The sequence below is a fragment of the Ursus maritimus genome, unplaced genomic scaffold (assembly GCF_017311325.1).
Source record: "Ursus maritimus isolate PB19 unplaced genomic scaffold, ASM1731132v1 scaffold_33, whole genome shotgun sequence".
Classification (NCBI taxonomy): Eukaryota; Metazoa; Chordata; class Mammalia; order Carnivora; family Ursidae; genus Ursus; species Ursus maritimus.
Window position 1 is genome coordinate 14,904,947 of NW_024425897.1, and position 20,811 is coordinate 14,925,757.

General features: G+C 46.7%; 1 protein-coding gene across 1 annotated transcript in view; it reads left to right on the forward strand.

Annotated features, from left to right (window-relative positions):
- CIT (citron rho-interacting serine/threonine kinase) overlaps nucleotides 1-19,576 on the forward strand; it is a 158,205-nt gene extending 138,629 nt beyond the window's left edge. Inside the window, exons 36-47 of the mRNA XM_008707682.2 lie at nucleotides 64-233; nucleotides 1,470-1,550; nucleotides 1,686-1,821; nucleotides 3,483-3,622; nucleotides 6,090-6,182; nucleotides 7,725-7,833; nucleotides 7,944-8,072; nucleotides 8,612-8,692; nucleotides 10,404-10,482; nucleotides 10,616-10,795; nucleotides 15,849-16,149; nucleotides 17,161-19,576. Of these exons, the coding sequence (XP_008705904.2) occupies nucleotides 64-233; nucleotides 1,470-1,550; nucleotides 1,686-1,821; nucleotides 3,483-3,622; nucleotides 6,090-6,182; nucleotides 7,725-7,833; nucleotides 7,944-8,072; nucleotides 8,612-8,692; nucleotides 10,404-10,482; nucleotides 10,616-10,795; nucleotides 15,849-16,149; nucleotides 17,161-17,184 (1,523 nt within the window). The 3' untranslated portion in view covers nucleotides 17,185-19,576. The remainder of the gene's footprint in view (nucleotides 1-63; nucleotides 234-1,469; nucleotides 1,551-1,685; nucleotides 1,822-3,482; nucleotides 3,623-6,089; nucleotides 6,183-7,724; nucleotides 7,834-7,943; nucleotides 8,073-8,611; nucleotides 8,693-10,403; nucleotides 10,483-10,615; nucleotides 10,796-15,848; nucleotides 16,150-17,160) is intronic.
- The last annotated feature ends 1,235 nt before the right edge of the window (nucleotides 19,577-20,811 follow it).

A 20,811-nucleotide genomic window follows, 5' to 3' on the forward strand; every position in this document is an offset into this window, starting at 1 on the left:
CCCCCCCCGGTTGGGAGTGAGGGAAAGCCATACCCAACCCCTGCTCTCTGTCCAATTCCCTAGATGTCCCCTACATCCTGAAGATGGAGTCTCACCCGCACACCACGTGCTGGCCCGGGAGAACGCTCTATTTGCTGGCTCCTAGCTTCCCTGACAAACAGCGCTGGGTCACCGCCTTAGAGTCTGTTGTTGCAGGTGGGAGAGTTTCTAGGGAAAAAGCAGAAGCTGATGCTGTGAGTATGAAGATGGGTGCTGGAGCTTGTCTTTGTAAGGTGGGCTGACGTGGGAACTACCTGGGTGCTGGGAGCCCTGTTGCTGCCTCCCTGAGGGGTGATGGTCCGAGACTTTCATGACCGGGACTCTTGTGTGACCAAGACATGGGCTCTGCGCTGGCCTGTCTGGTGTCACACGCCCTCCCTCTGCAGCCCTTTAGAATGGGGGTGTCAGTGCCGTTAGCCAGCTCTTGGTTGCACAACGGATCTTGGTCATGGTGGCAAACGTACTCATAAGGAGATCCTCTCCCTCGTTTACTCTGATGAGTTTATTTGAAGACTTGAGTTGCAAACACTTGGCCATGAAGCAGCACAAAAGTCGTCCAAAACCATGCCAACTCAGGGAGGGCTTTTCATAACCTTCTCCGTAGCTTCCACATGATCTGCTCTTCTGTAGGCAGGTTCGGGATCCTACTTCTCCTTATGATGGCAGAACTGTAGGTGTGCCTTGACTGGCATCACTCCTCCTGGAAAGTTCCAGGATATAAACAGGGCTCCTTGCTCACTGGTGTTTTCTTCACCAAAGACCAAACACTGGGCTCCTAGTAAACACGTTCGGTGTTTGCAGTAGTAAACTTCTTAACCATGAGCCTCCTGAGAGGAGCTTGGCTCACTGAGTGGACCTGTTTTGATGACTTGTTCTGTTCCCTGTGTGAGCCTTTTATTGAAATCCACGTTAATATGTGTACAATAGGGCTGTGACCGTATTCCCTACGAGCTTCTGCCTGCGTGGGTTCAGGTAAAGAGATTCAGAAGCTTTTGCTGCTTCGCTGCTGACACTGTGCTTTGTACTTGGGCTGCAGCCTGGAGGGGAAGGAGCCTTCCGTGTGGCTTATTAACCCTCTGCAGGTGACATGTCTTCAGTGTCCGTTTATGTCCTACCGCAGAAAATCTCTCGGTGTCTACTTCACTCATTTATTTCTGTGTCCAAGCTGAGGTGTAACTCTGGAGATACCAGTAACATTCCTGTTTTGCCTTTTGAGCTCAGAACAAAATATGGGGCAAGCCAACAGCAAATGTGTGTTTCTGGCGTTTTCAGGAGTAACCTTACTTTCTTCCTGGCACCAAACTTCTCTCTGTTTTTGCTTTTGTCTGTCTGGATGGTTTGGTTATGGACGGTTTAAGCTAACTGTGTCTTTTTTTTTTTTTTTTCCTTTTTTCTTTTTTCTCTTTTCTTTTCGGTTCCAATATGTAAAGAAGTTGCTTGGAAACTCCCTGCTGAAACTGGAAGGTGATGACCGCCTGGACATGAACTGCACGCTGCCCTTCAGCGACCAGGTAGCGCCGTTCTTTGGGTACTGGCCGGAGGCCCCCGCAGTCACGAGAGAAAGGGCTCTTGCTCTTACTACTCTTCGGGGTTGTCGTGGGGACGTGGTTATGCTTACGCTCGCCTGTGGACTTCTGTTCTTGCAGGTGGTGTTGGTGGGCACTGAGGAAGGGCTCTACGCACTGAATGTCTTGAAAAATTCCCTCACCCACGTCCCAGGAATTGGAGCGGTCTTCCAAATTTATATCATCAAGGACCTGGAGAAGCTCCTCATGATAGCAGGTGGTAGGCCAAGGACGTGGCGCTTTCTTTTCACTGTCGAGGGAAACTATTTGAGAGCCAAGTATCATGTCTGAAACACAAAGGCAGGTCCTCCTGGTGGCAGATGGGAGCCGACGCGGCTCTTTCCTCTGGGTCCCCATCGGTGCCCGAGCTGATGGCGCTCTCGGCTCAGATTCGTTCCCGTGGTCGCCGGTGCAGCATAGCCCAACACCCCCAAGTTATACCACTTCACCGTTATGCCAAGTGAAGAGTAGTGAGCCCCAAAGTCTCAGTAACAACAGACCCTTTGATGCCGACGTCATAGTGACGTCAACACCACCGTGAGCCGTGGCCTTCTGAGAGCTTGCCTGCTGTTAACGCGCAGCCTCTTATTTCTCTGTGACCCCTCGGAGACCCTCGGAGTGTTCCCCACTGTTAACATTTTGCCATATTTTTACTCTCTTCCTCTACAAACACACATGCACGCACCCTAACTTTTGAACCATCTGAGAGTCCCCTGTAGCTGTGACCCCAAAGTCTTTAGCGTATCAGCTAAGAACGAGAGTGTTCTCTTATACAACAGTGGCAAAAAAATTTTTCTCTCTTTGTTGGTGGTCTGTATTTTTTTTTTGGAGGGAAAACAGTGATTTGTTGGCTCAGTGTTCAAAAACACCTACAGCCAGGTCTTGTTTCAGGTGTGGCTGGATGGATCTGGGGGCTGAAAGAATATGGTCAGGAGCTGGCCATTCTTGGTCTCTCATCTCTTCCTCTCTTTGCCTCTTTTGTTTCTTTCTGCTTGCTTGCCTCCCTTCCTGTTCTTCCTTTCCTTCGTTCCCCTCCATCCCCACCTTCCTTCCTCCCTTCTTGACTTTATTCTTTAGAGTGGCTTTAGGCTCACAGGGAATTTGAGAAGAAAGTACAGTGAGTTCCCGGATGCCCCCTGCCCCCACCGTCACCATCCCCACCAGAGTGGCTCATTGGCCATAACTGATGAACCCGCAGTGACACATCGTCCCCCGGGTCCACAATTTCCATTAGGGTTCACTCGTGGTGTCCGTTGCGTGGGTTCAGACAAACATGGCAGGGCATGGAAGCACCACTGGAGTATCACACGGGATAGTTTCCCGTGGCCCAGGTTTGGAATTCAGGAAATTTAACCCTTGCCGTATGATGCAGCTGTCTGATACACTGCCCGGGGTCAGATTTCACCTGCGGCTCCAATAATGTCCTTTCCTGCATTTTCCCCCCTGATTTGTGATCCCGTCCCAGGTCATGCATTGCATTTAGTAGTGCCCATTAGCCTCCTGTAATCGGGAATGGATTTTTGTCCTCCACGACATTGACATATCGGAATGGTCCAAGCCCATTGTTCTATAAAATGTCCCCTCAGTGTTCCTAACCCATCCTCCCCTTGGCTTTGGTGGGAGCATGTTTAAAAGTCCGCTTCATGCTCTCTGATTTTACGTCTGCAGATTTTTTTTTTCATGCCAGAATCTTGACCAAGAGACCAGATGTTTTTCACTGTAGTTCTAAAACTTGGACCCGAGCCCCGTACACAGGACTCTGTGGAAAACTGTTCGTCTGTGTGTCCCTGTGTGGCTACTTGTGAGAAGTGGAACGGCCTTCCCGCATCTTGGCTTCCCTGCCTCACACTGACCTCGAGGCTCTTCCTGTCCCCTCAGGAGAAGAGCGGGCTCTGTGCCTTGTTGACGTGAAGAAAGTGAAGCAGTCCCTCGCACAGGCTCACCTTCCCGCCCAGCCCGACATCTCCCCCAACATTTTCGAAGCCGTGAAGGGCTGCCACTTGTTCGCTGCTGGCAAGGTAAGCTCGTCTCAGGGCCTCAGTTCTTGAAATCAGCTCTGGCCTCCTTTCAACAGGGCTTATTGATTTGACCTTGGAAACTGTATGTCCTCTCCCTGGGTTAAATTTCTGTTGCTTCCTTTAGGCACATGAAACAATTTGGGTAGCCATGAAATGTGCATAGGCTTTGAGTCGAAAGGAAACATCAGAGAGAAAAATGAGGATAAAATTAACAAGACGAAAAGGATGATCCATAGTTCCAAAAAAAATTGTGTGTGTGTGCGTGAGCGTGTGTGTGTGTGTGTGTGTGTGTGTGTGATGGAGTCTTTTTTATTTTCACTTTTTTTAAAGTAGGTTCCACACCCAGAGTGGAACCCAGCATGGGGCTTGAACTCACGGCCCAAGACCAAGACCTGAGCTGAGATCGAGAGTTGGATGCTCAATTGACCGAGCTACCCAGGCGCCCCTAGACATTTTTTTTTTTTTTAATCTAACATGGAACCCCACGACCGAACTAGATGAAAAAATGTTTTACTAAAAATTTGCAAATTCTGATTTATGACATTTATATAATATAAAGTCAGTTCCTGATAACTCAAGTTAATGTTTTGGTAGCTAATAGCTATTGATTTTGGCATATAAGTACATTTGCTTGCCTGCTTCTTTAAGGAAACTTTTAAAATTAAGAGTATTTGTGGGTGCATACCTGTGAACATACATAACTTTAATGAAATCTGAATCAAGCATTTACAGACTCCCTGAGGCTACCAGAGTTCAGCTGAAAACCACCTCTCCCTTCCCAGAGGACTGCTCACTGGGTATTTGGCATTTATCACTCTCAAGTCAGCGTTTACCTATCTCATTCTGTGTACTTAACCGAGCCCTCAGGGGGTCTGTGTGAGGGACGGGGGACCAATGGGGGAGGGGTGTGGTGGGCCACAGGAACCTCCTGAGGGGGGCTTGACTTTGGCCTTGGCCTTGGCCACTGTCCTCTGGCCATGGGGCCGGTGGGATTCTTTTCTTAGTCACTTATACAAGGACTGGGATTAACTGTGGCAACAATAAAAAGAGGACAGAATATAAAGGATGGCTGCCCTAGAAAGTTGTGGATTTGCGAAGGTTTCTCAGAGGTGAATCTTGAGGGGCTGATGAAAGACATTGCTGGGTGGACCCAGGATTTCCAGATGGGGACCTGGCAAGGAATGCTATCCCTTTTCAGTTTTATCAATTCTTTTTTTAAAGAGAACATTTCTTTTTCTTTTTCTCTCCTTCTTTCTGCTTTTTGTTCTTTGTTGTATATTCTCTTATAGCTGTTGCATTTTTTTATCCCTAATATTACTTGTGCTGGATCTCTTATTCGTCTTAATTTCATCAGCATTATCTGATTTTACTAATCTTTATAAAGGAACAGCTTTACTGATTCTTGCTATGACAGCATTATCTTATTTATCATTAATTTTTGCTTTTTCCTTAATCTTTGTTTTTCCTTCCTTCAGTTTTCTCTGGCTTCCTTCCATTGTTCTCTTTCTGATCTCTTGTTTGGCTAATTAATTTTCAGGTCTTTTTTTTCTAAGATAAGCATTTTAAGGCTATACATTTTCCTTCTAACTACAATTTTAGTCACATCCTGTTTTTTTTTTTTTTATCATTCTACATATTTTAAAATGTCTTATGATTTCTTCTGTGAATGATGAGAAATGGGCATTTTATAATGTTGGAACTCCTAAAAAATAGGTACATTATACAATTGTAACATCTAATAATATAAACATCCCCAAACTCACTACCCACCCCAAGAACTAGAACATTACTAACAGTTTCCATTTTCCTGTGTATTCCTTCCCTCTCCCATCCCATCTCATTCCACCCACCGTGCCAACTGCTGACCTTCATGTCAGCACTGATTTGAGAAGCTTCTTTTCGCCCTTGGTGAAATGACAAAGACCTGGTATTGGGAGGTGAAGTAAGAGTGATTTAGCTGTTCTAGAAAAAGAGAAATCTACATACACAGATCTTAGCTAAGAACTTTTCTCTTTGAACCACAGTCCCTAAATTCTTCAGGTGACTTCTACTGCCTTCCTCCCCGTTCAGGGTAAGATTGTCAGAAGCCCCTGTCTCTAGCAGAAGGTGCACACCCCCGATGTGTGTGGTGTCGGGTGATTTCCAGGGGCCTCTTCCAGGTCTTTGTTAAATCAGTGGTTCTCATCCAGGGGCACTTCTGTCCCCTGGCGGACACTGGGCAGTGTCAGCTGGTGGTTGTGCCACTGGCATCTAGAGGGTAGAGCCCAGGCTTGCTGCTAAACATCCTGCAATGCACGGAACAGCCTCTCAACCCAGACAATCATCTGGTCTGTGTCAGTGGGTCAGTGTCACTGAGGTGGAGAAACTCTGCTCTGAACTGGTGTTAGTTCCTAGTTTTGCTATGGCGCCGGTATACGCACCAGTGACCCTCTTTTGCTTTCTTTCTGTTTCCCTGATTGCTTTTCAGATTGAGAACGGGCTCTGCATCTGTGCAGCCATGCCCAGCAAAGTTGTCATTCTCCGCTACAACGAAAACCTCAGCAAGTACTGCATTCGGAAAGTAAGTCCCGAGCCTCGCCCGTCCTGCTATCCCCACCACCCAGTGTGGAAAGGGTGCTGCCTCAGGGAACAGTGTGTGCCAGGTCCCTTCAGCCTGGGTGACCTCCAGAAAGACAGAGAGAGAGAGAGACAGACAGACACAACCTACCTGCCTGGAGGAAGCTCCAGAGCCTTGAGTGGCTACAGTTTTCCCTCTCACTTTCTTTCTCCTGTTTGTGAGCTGCCTCTCCAGCCAGCCCAGTGATTCAGCCCTTTGTTAAGGGAGAAAGGAAGCAGGCTGATGGAAGAGACACTTTTAAATTAGCATTAAAAAAGAAGATCTCTCTGAGAAGCTAGCAGTCCCTGGAGACACTTATCAGAATCTTTGTCAGATCCTAGACGTTTCTATTAATAACTTCTGGAAAAGCCAGTGCTAGCTGTGTTCCTGTGTGTAATTAGGGAGCTGACTCTCCTTAGAGCAGAGCGGTGGTGATGGTGACTGCAGTGTGGACAAGGTGCACATTCGATCATTTGCCCCGCTTCCAGAGGCCGGCCGTTGTCCCTAGACTAAGAAAGCTCCACCTGTTGTAAGGCTAACTGATTTCGGTGCCTTCACCATGAGTCTCAAATGAAATGAGGGGTGAACAGATAAGGGTCACTATGTGTTAGGGAGACAGTTTCATCCTGGGTGGGCTCTTCGTTTATTTTCTTGGTCACCTACTGGTACCAGCGACCGAGGTATTTTACAAACACTTTTCACCACAGTCCTGAAATGCAAGGGTGGTAATCCCCGATTTTCAGGTAAGACCATTGAGGCCGGCTGAGATCCTGTTACAAAGTTGAGACCAAAACTGCAGTTTGATTTTGCCCTGCTTTCACTGTGTCATGCTGTCTAAAAGTTTCCTCAGACTCACCAGGTGCTCAGGAAATAGTGGTGATAGTGCGGATTAGATTCTGAACTGTTAGCTTTAGGAAAAGTCTCAGAAATCATTGCTTCTTTATAATTCTTGGCCACCATTTTGAATAAGCATACCTAGGTTTTTGAAAATATTAGGATTGGCCTGAAAAGAAATGGAAGTAATTAGAAAGCCAATTGCTAATGGAGATGAAACAATGATGATGAGATAATTATATAGGTAATATAGGTTCGTGTTAGAAACTCAGCTCACAAAAAGAAGGAAGCTAAAACCACTCCCTCTAACCAGCCCTGTGTCTTCCAGTCTTTTTCCTCAGATAAGAATTTGTATTTTTAAAGATTTGTCTTTGAATGCAACCTTTTCATTGAAATGGTGTTTCTGCCTCTTTTTTTGGCTAACATTTGATATTATTTTTTTAGTCTGGGGTTGCAAAGAACCCAGAGGTAGCAAAGGGATTATTAGTCTTCATGGGGGACATGAAAGGATTGAGTGTGTGTGTTTTGTGTGGCTGAGAACGTGAACAAGTCCAGAGGTGACTATCTCCGTCTCCAAGGCTCTGTTAGATGCCTGAGGGGGGAACGGAATAGCAGGGGAAATGGGGCTGCCCTGTGTTAACGCACATCGTTTTCTTCTACCCTCTGTCTCAGGAGATAGAGACCTCAGAGCCCTGCAGCTGCATCCACTTCACCAATTACAGTATCCTCATTGGAACCAATAAATTCTACGAAATTGACATGAAGCAGTACACGCTTGAGGGTAGGGCCCAACTCCTCCCCGCCGTCCTGCCCCCCAGCCCACACTCTGCTCTGGCCTTGCCGCCAACTCTAGCTCCTTCCTAACGCCCCACTTCTCACTTGCCTTTACAGAATTCCTGGATAAGAATGACCATTCCTTGGCACCTGCTGTGTTTGCCTCCTCTTCCAACAGTTTTCCTGTCTCGATCGTGCAGGTGAACGGCGCAGGGCAGCGGGAGGAGTACCTGCTCTGCTTCCACGGTGAGTCGGGGGTCCCTGTCGGCCACTGCCCTGAGTGCTTGCAGGCACCAGGAGTCCCAGACCCCCACCACGGCTCTCTCCCAGTCCGGCTGTCTCATACTCTTTCCTGAGAGCAGCCACTTCTTTCCTTCTCTGCCCGTTGCTGCTTTTTCTCCCTCTCCTTTCTCTCTTTTCCTTTCCTTCTTTCTTGGGTTTTCTTTTGACGTTTCTCTTCAATCTTTTGTATTCCTCCTTCCTCTCCCCGCCATCAAATCTCTGGGTCCTCCTGTCTCTTCCTCCCTGTGTCTCGGTCTCTGTTTCTTCCCTTTCCCTTCTTCCATGTCTCCTGTCTCTTCCTCCTTCCTTCCTGTTTCTCCCACTTTCCTTTAACACATCTCTGAGAGATGTGACTCAGCAAACGTCCTCAGGTTTTAATGATCCAGTTAAATCTGCCTGGTGATCCCCTGGGCTCCATCCCTATTCTTCTGGCAAAGTGTATGGGGTCATTGATACTGCTGCCTCTGACTGTGTTGATGCCCCCGGGCTCCAACTCCTTGCAGAATTTGGGGTGTTCGTGGATTCTTACGGAAGACGTAGCCGCACAGACGATCTCAAGTGGAGTCGCTTACCTTTGGCCTTTGGTAAGTGATGCAAGGTATGGAGGGCTGTATTCTGCCAGCAGCTGGAGTCCTAGGAAAGAATTGCAGGTGGAATCCTTTTTGGCTTAAGTGCTATGCCCGTGGATTACATTAGACACCAAGTGCCATAGGTTGTAGTCCCCTGAATAGTGTTCAGGGCAGAGATTCTGATGCTTGATGAAGGACTGCATAAGCCAGATCCACCGGCCTTGTGAAACATTTGTTAGGGTCTCATGAAGAAAGGAGAGCATTCTCCGTGAATTTATTGAAATCATTTCAAAGGCTGCAGAGTACCATGGCATAGCTGAACACCTGTCCATTTAACCAGTTCTAATTCGGCAGAGCACGTAGGTCATGCTCATTCTTTCCGTAAGTGTAAACATTGCTGTGATGAACATCTTGCACTAACCTTTGCACACTTGTCAAGTAGTATCTGTTGCTCATAAGCCCTAAAAGTGAAGCTGCTGGGTCAAAGCATAAACACACACATATGTACAAATATGTACACTCATGTCGGTGTGAACGTTCTGAAACACTGTTATGGCTAAAATACCTGCTAAGACTATTTGGTTTCTCTTTTGCTGCATAACGAGTTCCAAAACTTGTTATGGACAAGACAACAGCAACTTCTTGCCTAAGATGCTGAGGCTTGACTGCACAGTTCTGCTTGATGTGGTACCAGTGGGGGCACTGGGATAACTAGAAAGTCCAAGATGGCCTCACAAAGTGGCGGCCAGTTGGTATAATTGGTGGGAAGTCAGCTGGGGCAGGTGGCTGGAGGCCTCAGTGCCTCTCCACATGGCTTCTTCCAAGAGAGCAGAAGTGGAAGCTGGCAGGCCTTCTTGCTTCCACCACATCTTACTGGTTAATGCAGCCACGGGGTCAGCCTAGGTTCAAGGCAAGGAGGCTCCACCAGGGCCTGAGTACCGGGAGGCATGACGAATAGTCCAAAACTGAAGTCCTAGTTTACCACAAGGGATAATGGTGATAATCTCCTTTTCCTTTTAAGACAGAAAAAGCTCCCATCATATCCTAGAGTTTCATTGATAACCGTGATACAGACATATAGTATTAAGATTAGGAATATTTAATTATCTTTGAACCCAGTCTTTAATTTTTTTGTGAAAATGTACAAAATTAAACAGTTTAAAAAGGTATACAATGGAAAGTCTCACTCATATAACCTGTCTCCCCAATTCTCCATCCCTACTCCCCCAGGGTGGGGGGGGTGTGGAACTTCTCTTTCTTATCCTTCCAGTGCTTTGTGCAAATACAGATGCATAAGAAAATATACTCTTATCCCCCCCCCCCACAACACACTTTTTTTTTTTTTTTTAATCCGTGTGATGCCACACTTTACGCATTATTCCGAATCTTGCTTTACACACTAGTAAAACACACCTCCGGGTTTTTTATGCATCAGTACATGGAGAGGGTCATGCATTTTTACAGCTGTGCAGAATCCCACAGATGTACCATAATTTATTTAACTGACCCCCTATAACGTACTCTTGATTTGGTTCCCATCTTCTGCTCTGACAACACGGCAGTGAGTAAGCTTGAACATGCCTCATTATGTTGGCACATGGATGTATGTGTAGGATGAGTTATTTTCGGTGGGATTGCTGGGTCCAAGGTTGCATTGCAGCCTGGTTATGATTTCCTCTTTTAACCCTTCCTTGCTCCACACTCTTCTTCTGTGGTGGCCATGCAGCCTACAGAGAACCCTATCTGTTTGTGACCCACTTCAACTCACTCGAAGTCATTGAGATCCAGGCACGCTCCTCTCTGGGGTAAGCATTGCCCTTTCAGGCTTTGAAAAGCTCAGCCGTTGGGGTTGGGGGTCGGGGCCAAGTGTCTGTTTCTTCCCATCCCACCTAGCAATGGAGGTAACCTGAATGCGAACTCTTCTCTGGAACTCCATAGGACTCCTGCCCGAGCGTATTTGGAAATCCCGAACCCACGCTACTTGGGCCCTGCAATTTCCTCAGGAGCGATTTACCTGGCATCCTCATACCAGGATAAATTAAGGGTCATTTGCTGCAAAGGAAACCTCGTGAAGGAGTCTGGCACTGACCACCACCGGGGCCCCTCCACCTCCCGCAGGTACCACACTTCTCCTCTTCTTCATTACAGGAGGCAGAGTGCTTTTCTGTAAGGTAGAAGGAAATTTTGCTAAACTGGTCAAAGGTTTCCCAATCTTCAAGCTCAAGCCACTCCTTTCTTTGAGATAGAGCGTGAAAGTGACTCAGTCCTTTTCAAGTATCAGGAGAATTTTCACATGCCCCCTTGGAAAAGGTGGAAGGGAATGTCTGGTCTTTCTCTGTTGGGTATTTTCAGTGGCACTAGACTGGGTCATGAATTATGCACTCATTGCTTCAGCAGATACTCTGCCATGCTAGTTGGGCTTGCCATGGGAGGTATAGCGCCACATCAACCAGACGCTATCCCTCCCTGATAGAGCCCAGTGGGAGAGAGACGTGAGCAATCAGGCAATTAGAGCAACCTTAGAAGGATGGGGCTCTGACTGGGCTAGTTTAAGACACCTTGGGAGCCCAGTGGAGGGTTCCCAGCCTAGACATGGGGGCCAGGGAAGATTTCCCAGAAGAAATAAGGCCTTCGGTATGGGCCAGCCTTTCCTCTTTTCTTTGCATGTCTTCCAATTTTTTGTTGGGAGACTGAACATTTCTGTGGCAATTCTGGAAATCAGATCCCCACCCCTCCCTGTGTTTGTTGCTGCAGTTTATTGAGGGACTCTCCTGGACTAATCTTTCAAGTCTGTATTCTCTGTTATGTGTGGCCAATCAGGTTTTTGCTTGGTTAAGTTAGTCATCAGCTAATATGGTTGGGCAGAGATTTCCCTTCTGTGCATTGAACCAGGAAGTCTCCCACCGTTTGCGAGGAGGTGTGTGTGTGTGTGTGTGTGTGTGTGTGTGTGTGTGTGTTGGCCACACCTTCAATGCTCAAAGTCAGCCAGAGTTGAGAGACTGAGGCCTTCTCAGATTTTTCCTGGGCATTTGCAGTGCCTTGCCTGTGTGTGTGGCCGTCTAGATTCCTACACATATATGGGACCGTTTCAAAACGCCTTATAACATCTTATTCCCAGATTGCCTTTTGAGTGTTTTGGCCAGCCTCTTCCCCAACTGGTATCACTGCCTCGGGCATATTTGCCAGGTTAAACACTTGCTGCTGACTGTTTCTGATAAACATCTGGGAATAGGGCTTTTTTCATGAGCAAACCTTTTTTCATGACCCATCAGGTCAGATAAAAAGCCCTGAGACTGGTAGCCAAACAGGTCAGATGGGGCTGTGGATTGGGGCTGGGGCTTTTTGGGGGAGCTTCAGTCCTGATCTCCCTCCAGTGGCTACTGTGGTTACAGGGCTGTTGGTTTTGAAACTACTGCAGATCTGGGGAGAAAAGGGTGGGAATAAGTCAACGTTAACATGACACAAAGCTTGTTTTTCTGAGATCCAGCTCTTTTTCTTACATAAATGCTTTTGGTCTTTGAGTTGTTGCAAGTCTTTGGTTAATTTCCAGAGTTCTGGAAAGTTGGTTTAGACCATTGATACCAGTGTTCTTGTTGCTTTAATGGAGGAACAGGTTTTCAGCAGTCATTACCGTCCCATTCTGGAAACGCTCTTCCCCTTTTAGATACAGGTGATAGCACCCTGTGCACATTCTTCTGTACCTTAATGTATCTTGGAGGTTGCTCCACGTCAGTATCAGAAGTATTTCTTCATTGCTTTTATTTTTTATGCCTACATAGCATTTATGCCTTCACGTGACCTTAATTTATTTAACTATTCCTTTATCAGTTGATGTCTCGGTGGTTCACAGACTGTTGCTGTAAAAAATTAAGTGACATTGTGCTTATGTCATTTTGCAGGCTTAGGAATCTATCTGTAGGAGAAATTCCTAGAAAAAGAAAATTGATGGGTGACATCAGATGTCCATTTGTAATTTTGATAGATGTTGCTGAGTATTCCTCTCTGAAGGCTATATATCCATTTGTAATCGTACCAGCAGAGCGTGGGAAGTGCGACTGACCTTGTCTTGACACAGAGGTCTATGAGCCAGATCCAGGTTGATGGGTAGGCTTCAGATGTGTAACTTGAAGTTCTTGGTCTCCAAAGAAGTCCTGAGATTATTTAACCCAGGGGAATACTTAACTGACCTAGGATTTACGTTTTCTGGACTACTCTGTCTACTCTGTGAAGAGTTATGTGGCTCACCTACTGTGTCCTAGACACAATATCTGGGGCTGGGGATACACTGATGAAGACATGTTTTTATCCTCAAGGAACTCTCAGTTTGGTGGAGGAACTACCTCTAATATTTAAAAAGTGCTTTGGTCTTGGAAAAGAACGTCATAAATCTAATATTTTGAGACTATGTCCTAATGAATGTCTTTCTTCTGTTGACATGCAAGAGGTTAGTCTAAATGTTTGGCCAGTAAGTTTAATCCCAGGCACTGGCTAGAAACCCAGAAGTGGTGAATAACCAGCAGTTCCTAACTCTTTTGGCTTGACCCTGCCTCAAGAGTAACTGCTCAAAGGACTATCGTTCTCCTGAAAATGTCCTGATTTTCTTTAAGTAGTTTCCAAGTCATGCCAAGAACAAATCAAAATACTGTAATTAGATTTTTTTTCTCCACTGCCTTACTAATTAGATGGCAGGCACCTTCCTTTTGAGACTATATAGTGTCTCTGTAAGAAGTTGCTTATTCTTGGCTTACAAGGGGCTCCAGTTCATGTGAAGGAGAAGCTGAGACAATGCTGTTGCTTTCCTGCTGTGGCCAGGCATGTCCGGAAAATCAGCAGTTAGTCTTTGCTTGTCTCTTGGCTTATAAAATGGTCTTTTTATGCAGAACTGCTTTGGAAGGTCAGAATGTAGAAGGCCAGCTTGGCTGAGTATGATTCACTGCAAGGCCTCACTGACCTGGTCTGTTTAGCAGGGCAGGAAATGCAACTCTTTGCAAACACTCCCCAACCTCCCCCCACCCCGGCCATAAATTTGGCATGGGAGATCATTGGTCATTAATGGATACAGAGATGGCAGATTGCCCACTCGGCCTAGAATGATGGGTATTTTCTTTCATCCGATTTATCTAAGCTGACATTCCAAATGGTCTTCCTGGAGCCATCCTTCTTCCCCCGGGCATTGAGTACCTTCTCATTTGCTTTAGGATGGGCCCCTGTGGACACATTTTATAATTTCCCTTCCATTACAAATAGGCTTCATGTAATTCTCCTCCTTGGAATTTATTTTTGTCTTCCATATCTTAAAGCCACATGACCAGAGAGGAAATATAAACCTTTATTTCAAGATGTTGAAATCTGACTTATCTTAAATTTTTCCACTGGGCATGTAGCACAGAGACTTTCTAGCCATGTTGTCTGGAATCTTCACAGTTAGAGTTGCACAGGGAAACCAGAGAATCACATGAAAATCTTCACAATGAACTGATCACTTCTCAAATCACCTCTACTCACCTTTGTTTCAAGAATCGGCAAACTTTTTCTGTTAATGTCCAGATAGGAAATATTTTTGGCTTTGTGGGCCATATAGTCTGTCTCAATTATTCAACTATTGTTGTGTGAAAGCAGCTATAGACAGTGCATAACCAGATGGGCATGGCTGTGTTCCAATAAAACTTTATTTATAGAAACAGGTCATCTGTCTGAATTTGGCCCTCCGGCTTGCTCTAGAGCCTGCTTTTCATTTGTTTTTAAATTATGGGCATAGACAAAAGTGATTCTGGCAGTTAGACCAGTAACTGAAGGAAACAACAACAACAACAACAAATTCGGTCCCTTTCAAAGAGCAGGATTTAAGTATCAAGGATTAAGATAGGCCTCTGGGAAAATCAGTGACACTCTCAAATATTTTTGAAGAAATTACTTTGACTTTACTGAAGTCCAGCATTGACAGAAAGTATGTCATTGAGCTTATTAGCATGCAATTTTGTTGCGAAAATTAGAGCAAGATAAATCAGTATGTGATTCATACTTGGTTCATTCTTAGAAGAAGCATGTAATTCCAATTGTAATTTAGATTTTAAAAATAACGAGGATAAATTTACTTTCCTGATTTCTACTTTTATTTTCTGAGATAAAGCCCCAATCAAAATATGTTCTCCAAGTAATATTCTCTATAAAATGTGCCCATTTTAAGTAGATTCCCTTTTCCTAGCTCTAATTGTGCTGAGATGATGAGGATTGAGTACTTTTTCTGCTCATTGGAGTGGGAAGGAATTGACTCTCAGTTCTGTTTCTGGATCTCACTTCTTCAGAGAGATGGTTAGGGCTGTATCTGCTGAAATCCTCATTTGAAATATCCAGGCCGGAGCTGGGTGGAAGGTTGGATAGGCCATAAAAAGGCCCCAGTGTTTTCAGTTGTTTGGTTATTACTATCAACCTTTGGGGCCAGGGACATGTTTTGAGCCAACTATGCTGTTTTTATTTGGCCTCCTCAGTTTTCTAACCTGTCAGGCCTGATCCCTACACCTCTCACATCAGCAGTGGGTGCCAAAGAGGCTTGGAAAGCCGCCTGGAAGGAGAGGCGACCAAGCATCAGGCCGAGGATCGGGGGACAGATATGGTGGCAGCTGACAGTGATGAGTACAGACTTTCTCCAAATTGTTCCCTTGTATCAAGGGCCTTGTAGCAGCTTCAGTCCCTAAATGAAGACTTCCTTCTGCGCCTTCTAGGCTCTGCAAAATACTAGGTCAGTAGGATACAGGATATAGGATTAGGACGTCAAACTGACCTGGGTCAGAGTCCCAGCTCTGCAGCTCCCTAGGCCAGGCCCCCAGCCTGTCTCCACGGTCTTGTCTGAACGGTGAGGGTCATGCTTTCTCCTAGCTTGTGGAGCTCTTCTGATGATTTAGAGTCAGAGCACATAAAGAACTTAGCATAGGGACTGGCACACAGTAGGCGCTCAGGAGAATCCTGCACTCAGACCAGGAAGCTTGGTTTTCTTTTGTTGTCATCTTTCATTCCTTGTCCTCACTACCAAAAGAAAACAAAACGCCCGAAGAACTCCAGGTGGCATCTTTTCTACTAAAGATTGGGGCATGGGGGGTTGCTCAGAGGAGGACGATGCTCCTTTGGGGTTATGGCTTCTCGGCTTCGCACCTTCCTTTCCTGTCACCTGCAGCCCCAACAAGCGAGGCCCGCCAACGTACAACGAGCACATCACCAAGCGTGTGGCCTCTAGCCCGGCACCCCCGGAAGGCCCCAGCCACCCGCGAGAGCCAAGCACACCCCACCGCTACCGAGAGGGGCGGACAGAGCTGCGCAGGGACAAGTCTCCCGGCCGCCCCCTGGAACGGGAGAAGTCCCCAGGCCGGATGCTCAGCACGCGGAGGGAACGCTCCCCTGGGAGGCTGTTCGAAGACAGCAGCCGGGGCCGGCTGCCTGTGGGAGCTGTGAGGACCCCACTGTCCCAGGTCAACAAGGTAAGGCACCATCCTGAGGCCAGACGAGTGACCTGCAGCGCTGAGGGCCCTTCAGGGCCACTGTTGGGGAAAAAAGGGGGGGGTTTATTATAATTCAGGTTTCTCAGGACATATAGCAAGTTCAGGAAGAAAACATATGTAAGAAGAGGCATTTCTAAGCAAATGGATGATGTGCACATGTGTACCTCAAAATGTCATAGCTACCCTAGATCATTCCCTTCCCCAGAGGCAACCAGTGTCAGCAGTTTCTAGAGAGATTCTGTGCATACAAGCAAATATGTATGCGTAGCCTCCCTTCTTTAAACAAATGGTAGCATACTACACAAAACGTTTCTGCCTAATTTTTTCAAGCACATGTACAGATACACGCGTACATCAAGAATTTTTTTGGAGGGCTACACAGAAACTGGGAACAGTGGTTGCCTTCTAGAACTTTGAGCCTTTTGAAATCTTTAAATTGTATGCATGTATTATTGATGTAATTTTTTAAGTTAGCGAATGAAGAGATGGTGGGAGATGTTGAAGACTAGGGGGCCCCCTGAGCAGGGGAAGGGTCTGGTCAGAGTGCTTGGTGCCCCTTGGCAGCCTAGCCAGTTCCAGGGGCCTCTTCTGCACAGCACAGCCACCTTGCTGTCCCAGGGCTGGTTTCTAGGTCACATTCTCCTGATGCCACGAGCAGGTCACTGTTGGGACCCCTGCCAATAAAGAGAGGAGGAAAAGCCAGTCAATTCTTCTTATCCCCTCTGATTTACTGATAGAACGGGGGCCAGTGTGTGTGTATGTGTAACAGAGATCCATCCACAGCTTTGGAGAGTTTTCCATGAGTTTCATTCCCTGATGGACCCCGAGGTCAGCGGCTTGGCTATGCTCGCTCGTGCCAGCCTGGGCAGCACTGGGTGTTAACGGCTGCCGGGAGACCAAGTGTGGCACGCTTCCTGCTGCGATTATGTGGGGGCGAGCCCAGGGACTCCTGGCCCCCTCAGCTAAAACTCCTCCTTGTCTTGCTCCTAGGTCTGGGACCAGTCTTCAGTGTAAATCTCAGCCAGGAAAACCAACTCCTCATCTTAATCTGCAGGAAAACACCAAACACTCTAAGGAACTCTGCTGAAGGGGCCCCCAGCACCCATCTGCTCAGCCACCCCAAGGCACAGCTGGGCCCAGACCCACCTCCGTGTGGACACCCTGCATCCAGGGGTTGCAGGGGCCGAGGCTCTTAGGAGCTGCCAGCGCCTTCCTGCGGTCATCCTCTGTGCACTTTGTTACTCTTTCAGAGCATTCATAAACTTTTATACCTAGCTCTAGCCTGTACTGGTTCAGCAAAGGAAACCAACCTGCGCTAACTACAACGTGGTTAGAATCCTATTTAATAGCTACTTTAAGATCCTAGGGTTGGTTGGATTTCCTTTTCTTTTCTTTTCTTTTTTTTTAAAGACAACAGAATTCTTAATAGATTTGAATAGCAATGTATTTCCTGTTGTAGTCATTTTTAGCTAGATCACACCATCAGGTCTTTGCTCCGGAAACGTATTGTGGAAGAGTCCCCGCCAGTTGGCTAACCTCCTGCACTCATGTAGGTTCATTCTTGTCCCAGTCCATCCTCGCAGATGGCCCTGTTTTACCCAGGGTGACATCCTAGCCAAATGTTTACTGTTTTCATTGCCTTTTATGGCCTTGACGACTTCCCCTCCCACCAGCTGAGAATGTACGGAGGTCATCGGGCCTCAGCTCGGAGGCAGTGACTTGGGGCCAAGGGACTTCGAGGAGTTCTCCTTCCCTGCCCCTCAGCGTCATCTCCCCAGCCTGCTTTCCACGTAGCTTTGGCCAGGAAAGCATGCAATAGACTTGCTCGGAGCCCAGCATTACTGAGTCTCTGGGTCCGGGAGGGGACTGGGGGTGCCCACCTCCTGTCCACGACAGTGCGTTGTTCCCCAGCCTGGGATGGGAAGAGACCCGTCCGGGAGTTCTGCATGGCGGTTCACTGCATGTGCTGCCCCCCGACCTGGCTGCCCCCCTTGGGTTGCTCTGCCGATGTACTAGTACCATACCATAGCTCCCGCTGCATCAAGACCCTCTGACCACTTGCCAACTCACTGGCCACAAGAAGCTGCAGTCTGTAGCACTGAACAAACAAAAAACCAAACGCTCAAGCCTTACGACCAGAGAAGGATTTCAGCAAACCGCCACCTCACACTTTCCCGCTTCCCTGCTGACTCCCTCGTGGAGGACTCTGTGTTCACACAAAACCCAGCAGGGTTCTACCCCACGAAACTGTGACTTCCCACGTGAGCCTTTCCCTGGGGCTAGACGAAGACCAGGAAGTTCGAGAGAGCTGCGGCCCCTCCTCCGCCCCTGCCGGGGTTGGGAGGTCCTCTCTTAGGTGCAGCGCGGCTCCCACGGTTTCCCTCTGCCCACTACCAGAGTGCGAAATTCCTGGCAACTGGTAAAGAACCAACCTAGAGGCTTTGCAGTTGGCAAGCTAACTAGCGGCCTTATTTCTGCCTTTAATCTCCCAGAAGGCATCTCCTGCTTCAGATTCTCCGTGACTCTTAGGCACGCCTCGAACGACCAAGGCACATCCTAGGTAGGCTGAAAGGTAGACCTGTTTCCACCACCACAGGGGAACATAACCATATTTCAACCCACGTTGTCCACAGTTCAGATCACTTTCCAGATTGCAACCTGGCCCAGATCCCAGCTCCTTCCTGCTCGTCTCCTAACCTAAGTGCTTTCTTGTTTGGAACGCCTGTGTCCCTCCCCTCCATGTTGTTACGCCCTTGGAAGGTGTCATGCTGTTGTTTTGTGTTGCTTGGAGTCTTTGGGGTCATACCGCATCCCCTCCCTTCCCCAGGGCAGATCAGACTGAGTGTTTGCTGAAGTTTTTGTCTCTTGGTCCACAAGTATTTGGAAAGGTCACTGAAAACTGGTCTTTCAGTCTTGGCATTTCATTTAGGATCTCCATGAGAAATGGGCTTCTTGAGCCCGGAACGTGTGTATCGTGTGTCTCATCTGTGAAATGCTTCCTGCTATAGAACTAGCTCAAAGGACTGTACATATTTACAAGAAACTTTATATTCGTAAAAAAAAAAAAAAAAAAGGAAATTGAATTGGTTTCTACTTTTTTATTGTAAAAGGTGCATTTTTCAACACTTACTTTTGGTTTCAACGGTGGTAGTTGTGGACAGCCATCTTCACGGGAGGGTGGGGAGCTCCGTGGGACCACCAAGATGCCAGCAGGAAATATCGGACCACGAAATTGCAGTCAAAAGCTTATTAGCATAAGTAAGATTCTAGGTCTCCAAAAGTACAGGCTTTTTCTTCATTATCTTTTTTATTCAGGATGAGGAAAAGAATACAAGGAACAATTCAAGATCCACCTGGAGAGGAATGAACTTTTGTTGTTAAACAATAGTGAAATAAAGCAATGATCTAAAACGTTTGCTTTTGTGCAACGACCTCTTCTTTTCTTGAGACCATAAAAATCCTAAGTATTGTGCCCGCGTCAGCATAGGCTTGTTATCAAGACATGGACCTTGCTTCCTTTTTCTCTGGGGTCCCAGAACAACACAGAGGTCTGAGCACACTGCTCTCCCGGCGTCCAGAAGCCTGGCAGCATTCTCTTCCAAGAGTGAGACCTTGTTGAAGTCTGGTCATTATTTCCAGGGAACCGTGAACTGGCAGTTAGGTCACTTTCTAGGACTGCAGACCTGGAGAGCTCCTCACGCAAACAGGCCATTTTGAAAGGCTTACTTGAGGATGGATTACCTTGTTCCCTGTGATGCAGCTAACCAAGAAAGCAGGTCACCTCAAAATCTCATCCATTCTAAGGCCATGGGGAATTTAATGATGTAGATTTCCTTGGAGGAGTTCCGATCAAGGTAATTTAAAATGTAAATACTTCTGTTTTTAACTAGATGGATTTTTAGAGTCTGTGAGGTAGATTTTTTCCCATGATTTTTTAGTTTGTTAGTATAAACTCTGCTTGATCCGGACAAACATCAGTTTTGGCAAATGGTGATTTCTTTCATGGTTCCTGTTGCTTTTACTCTTTTTCATTTTCCAATGAAGTAATCTGACCACAGTCGTGATCTCACTTGCAGGGTCATATCTGACATGGCTCGTTACAGGAACCGTAGTTGCAATTCTGTTCTACATCACTGTTGGAGATAAAAACCTGCCAAAGGTCATAACTATAAGAAGGGAAGTAATTCAGAAGATAAACAAGTAAAAATGTTGGAACCTTTCTTTCCTTACAATACTGGGGAAAGTCTGTCAAATACCAACCAACCATTTCAGTTAATGAGAATTCTCGGCAGCCAAGGAGTACTTCAAAAGCATAAACAGTTTGGTTCGAAAAGGAATGTTCCAGAAAGGTTCTCTGGACCCTAAGGATCGACCTCAAAGAAACAACCAACAAATTACTGAGCCACACCATAAAATGAGGCCCAATCTTCCATGATGCCCACTCCTTTTTTTTCTTTTAAGATTTTGAGAGAGAGCACGCACGAGAGAGGGCCAGGGGCAGAGGGAGAAGCAAACTACCCACTGAGCCACCCAGGTCCCCACCACTTCTGATTCTTAAACACAGAATCAGAAGCCACGTGTTCTGTGGTTACAATTTAATTTTCATGAGAATAAAGACACCGAGTGCACAGCAAATTTCAT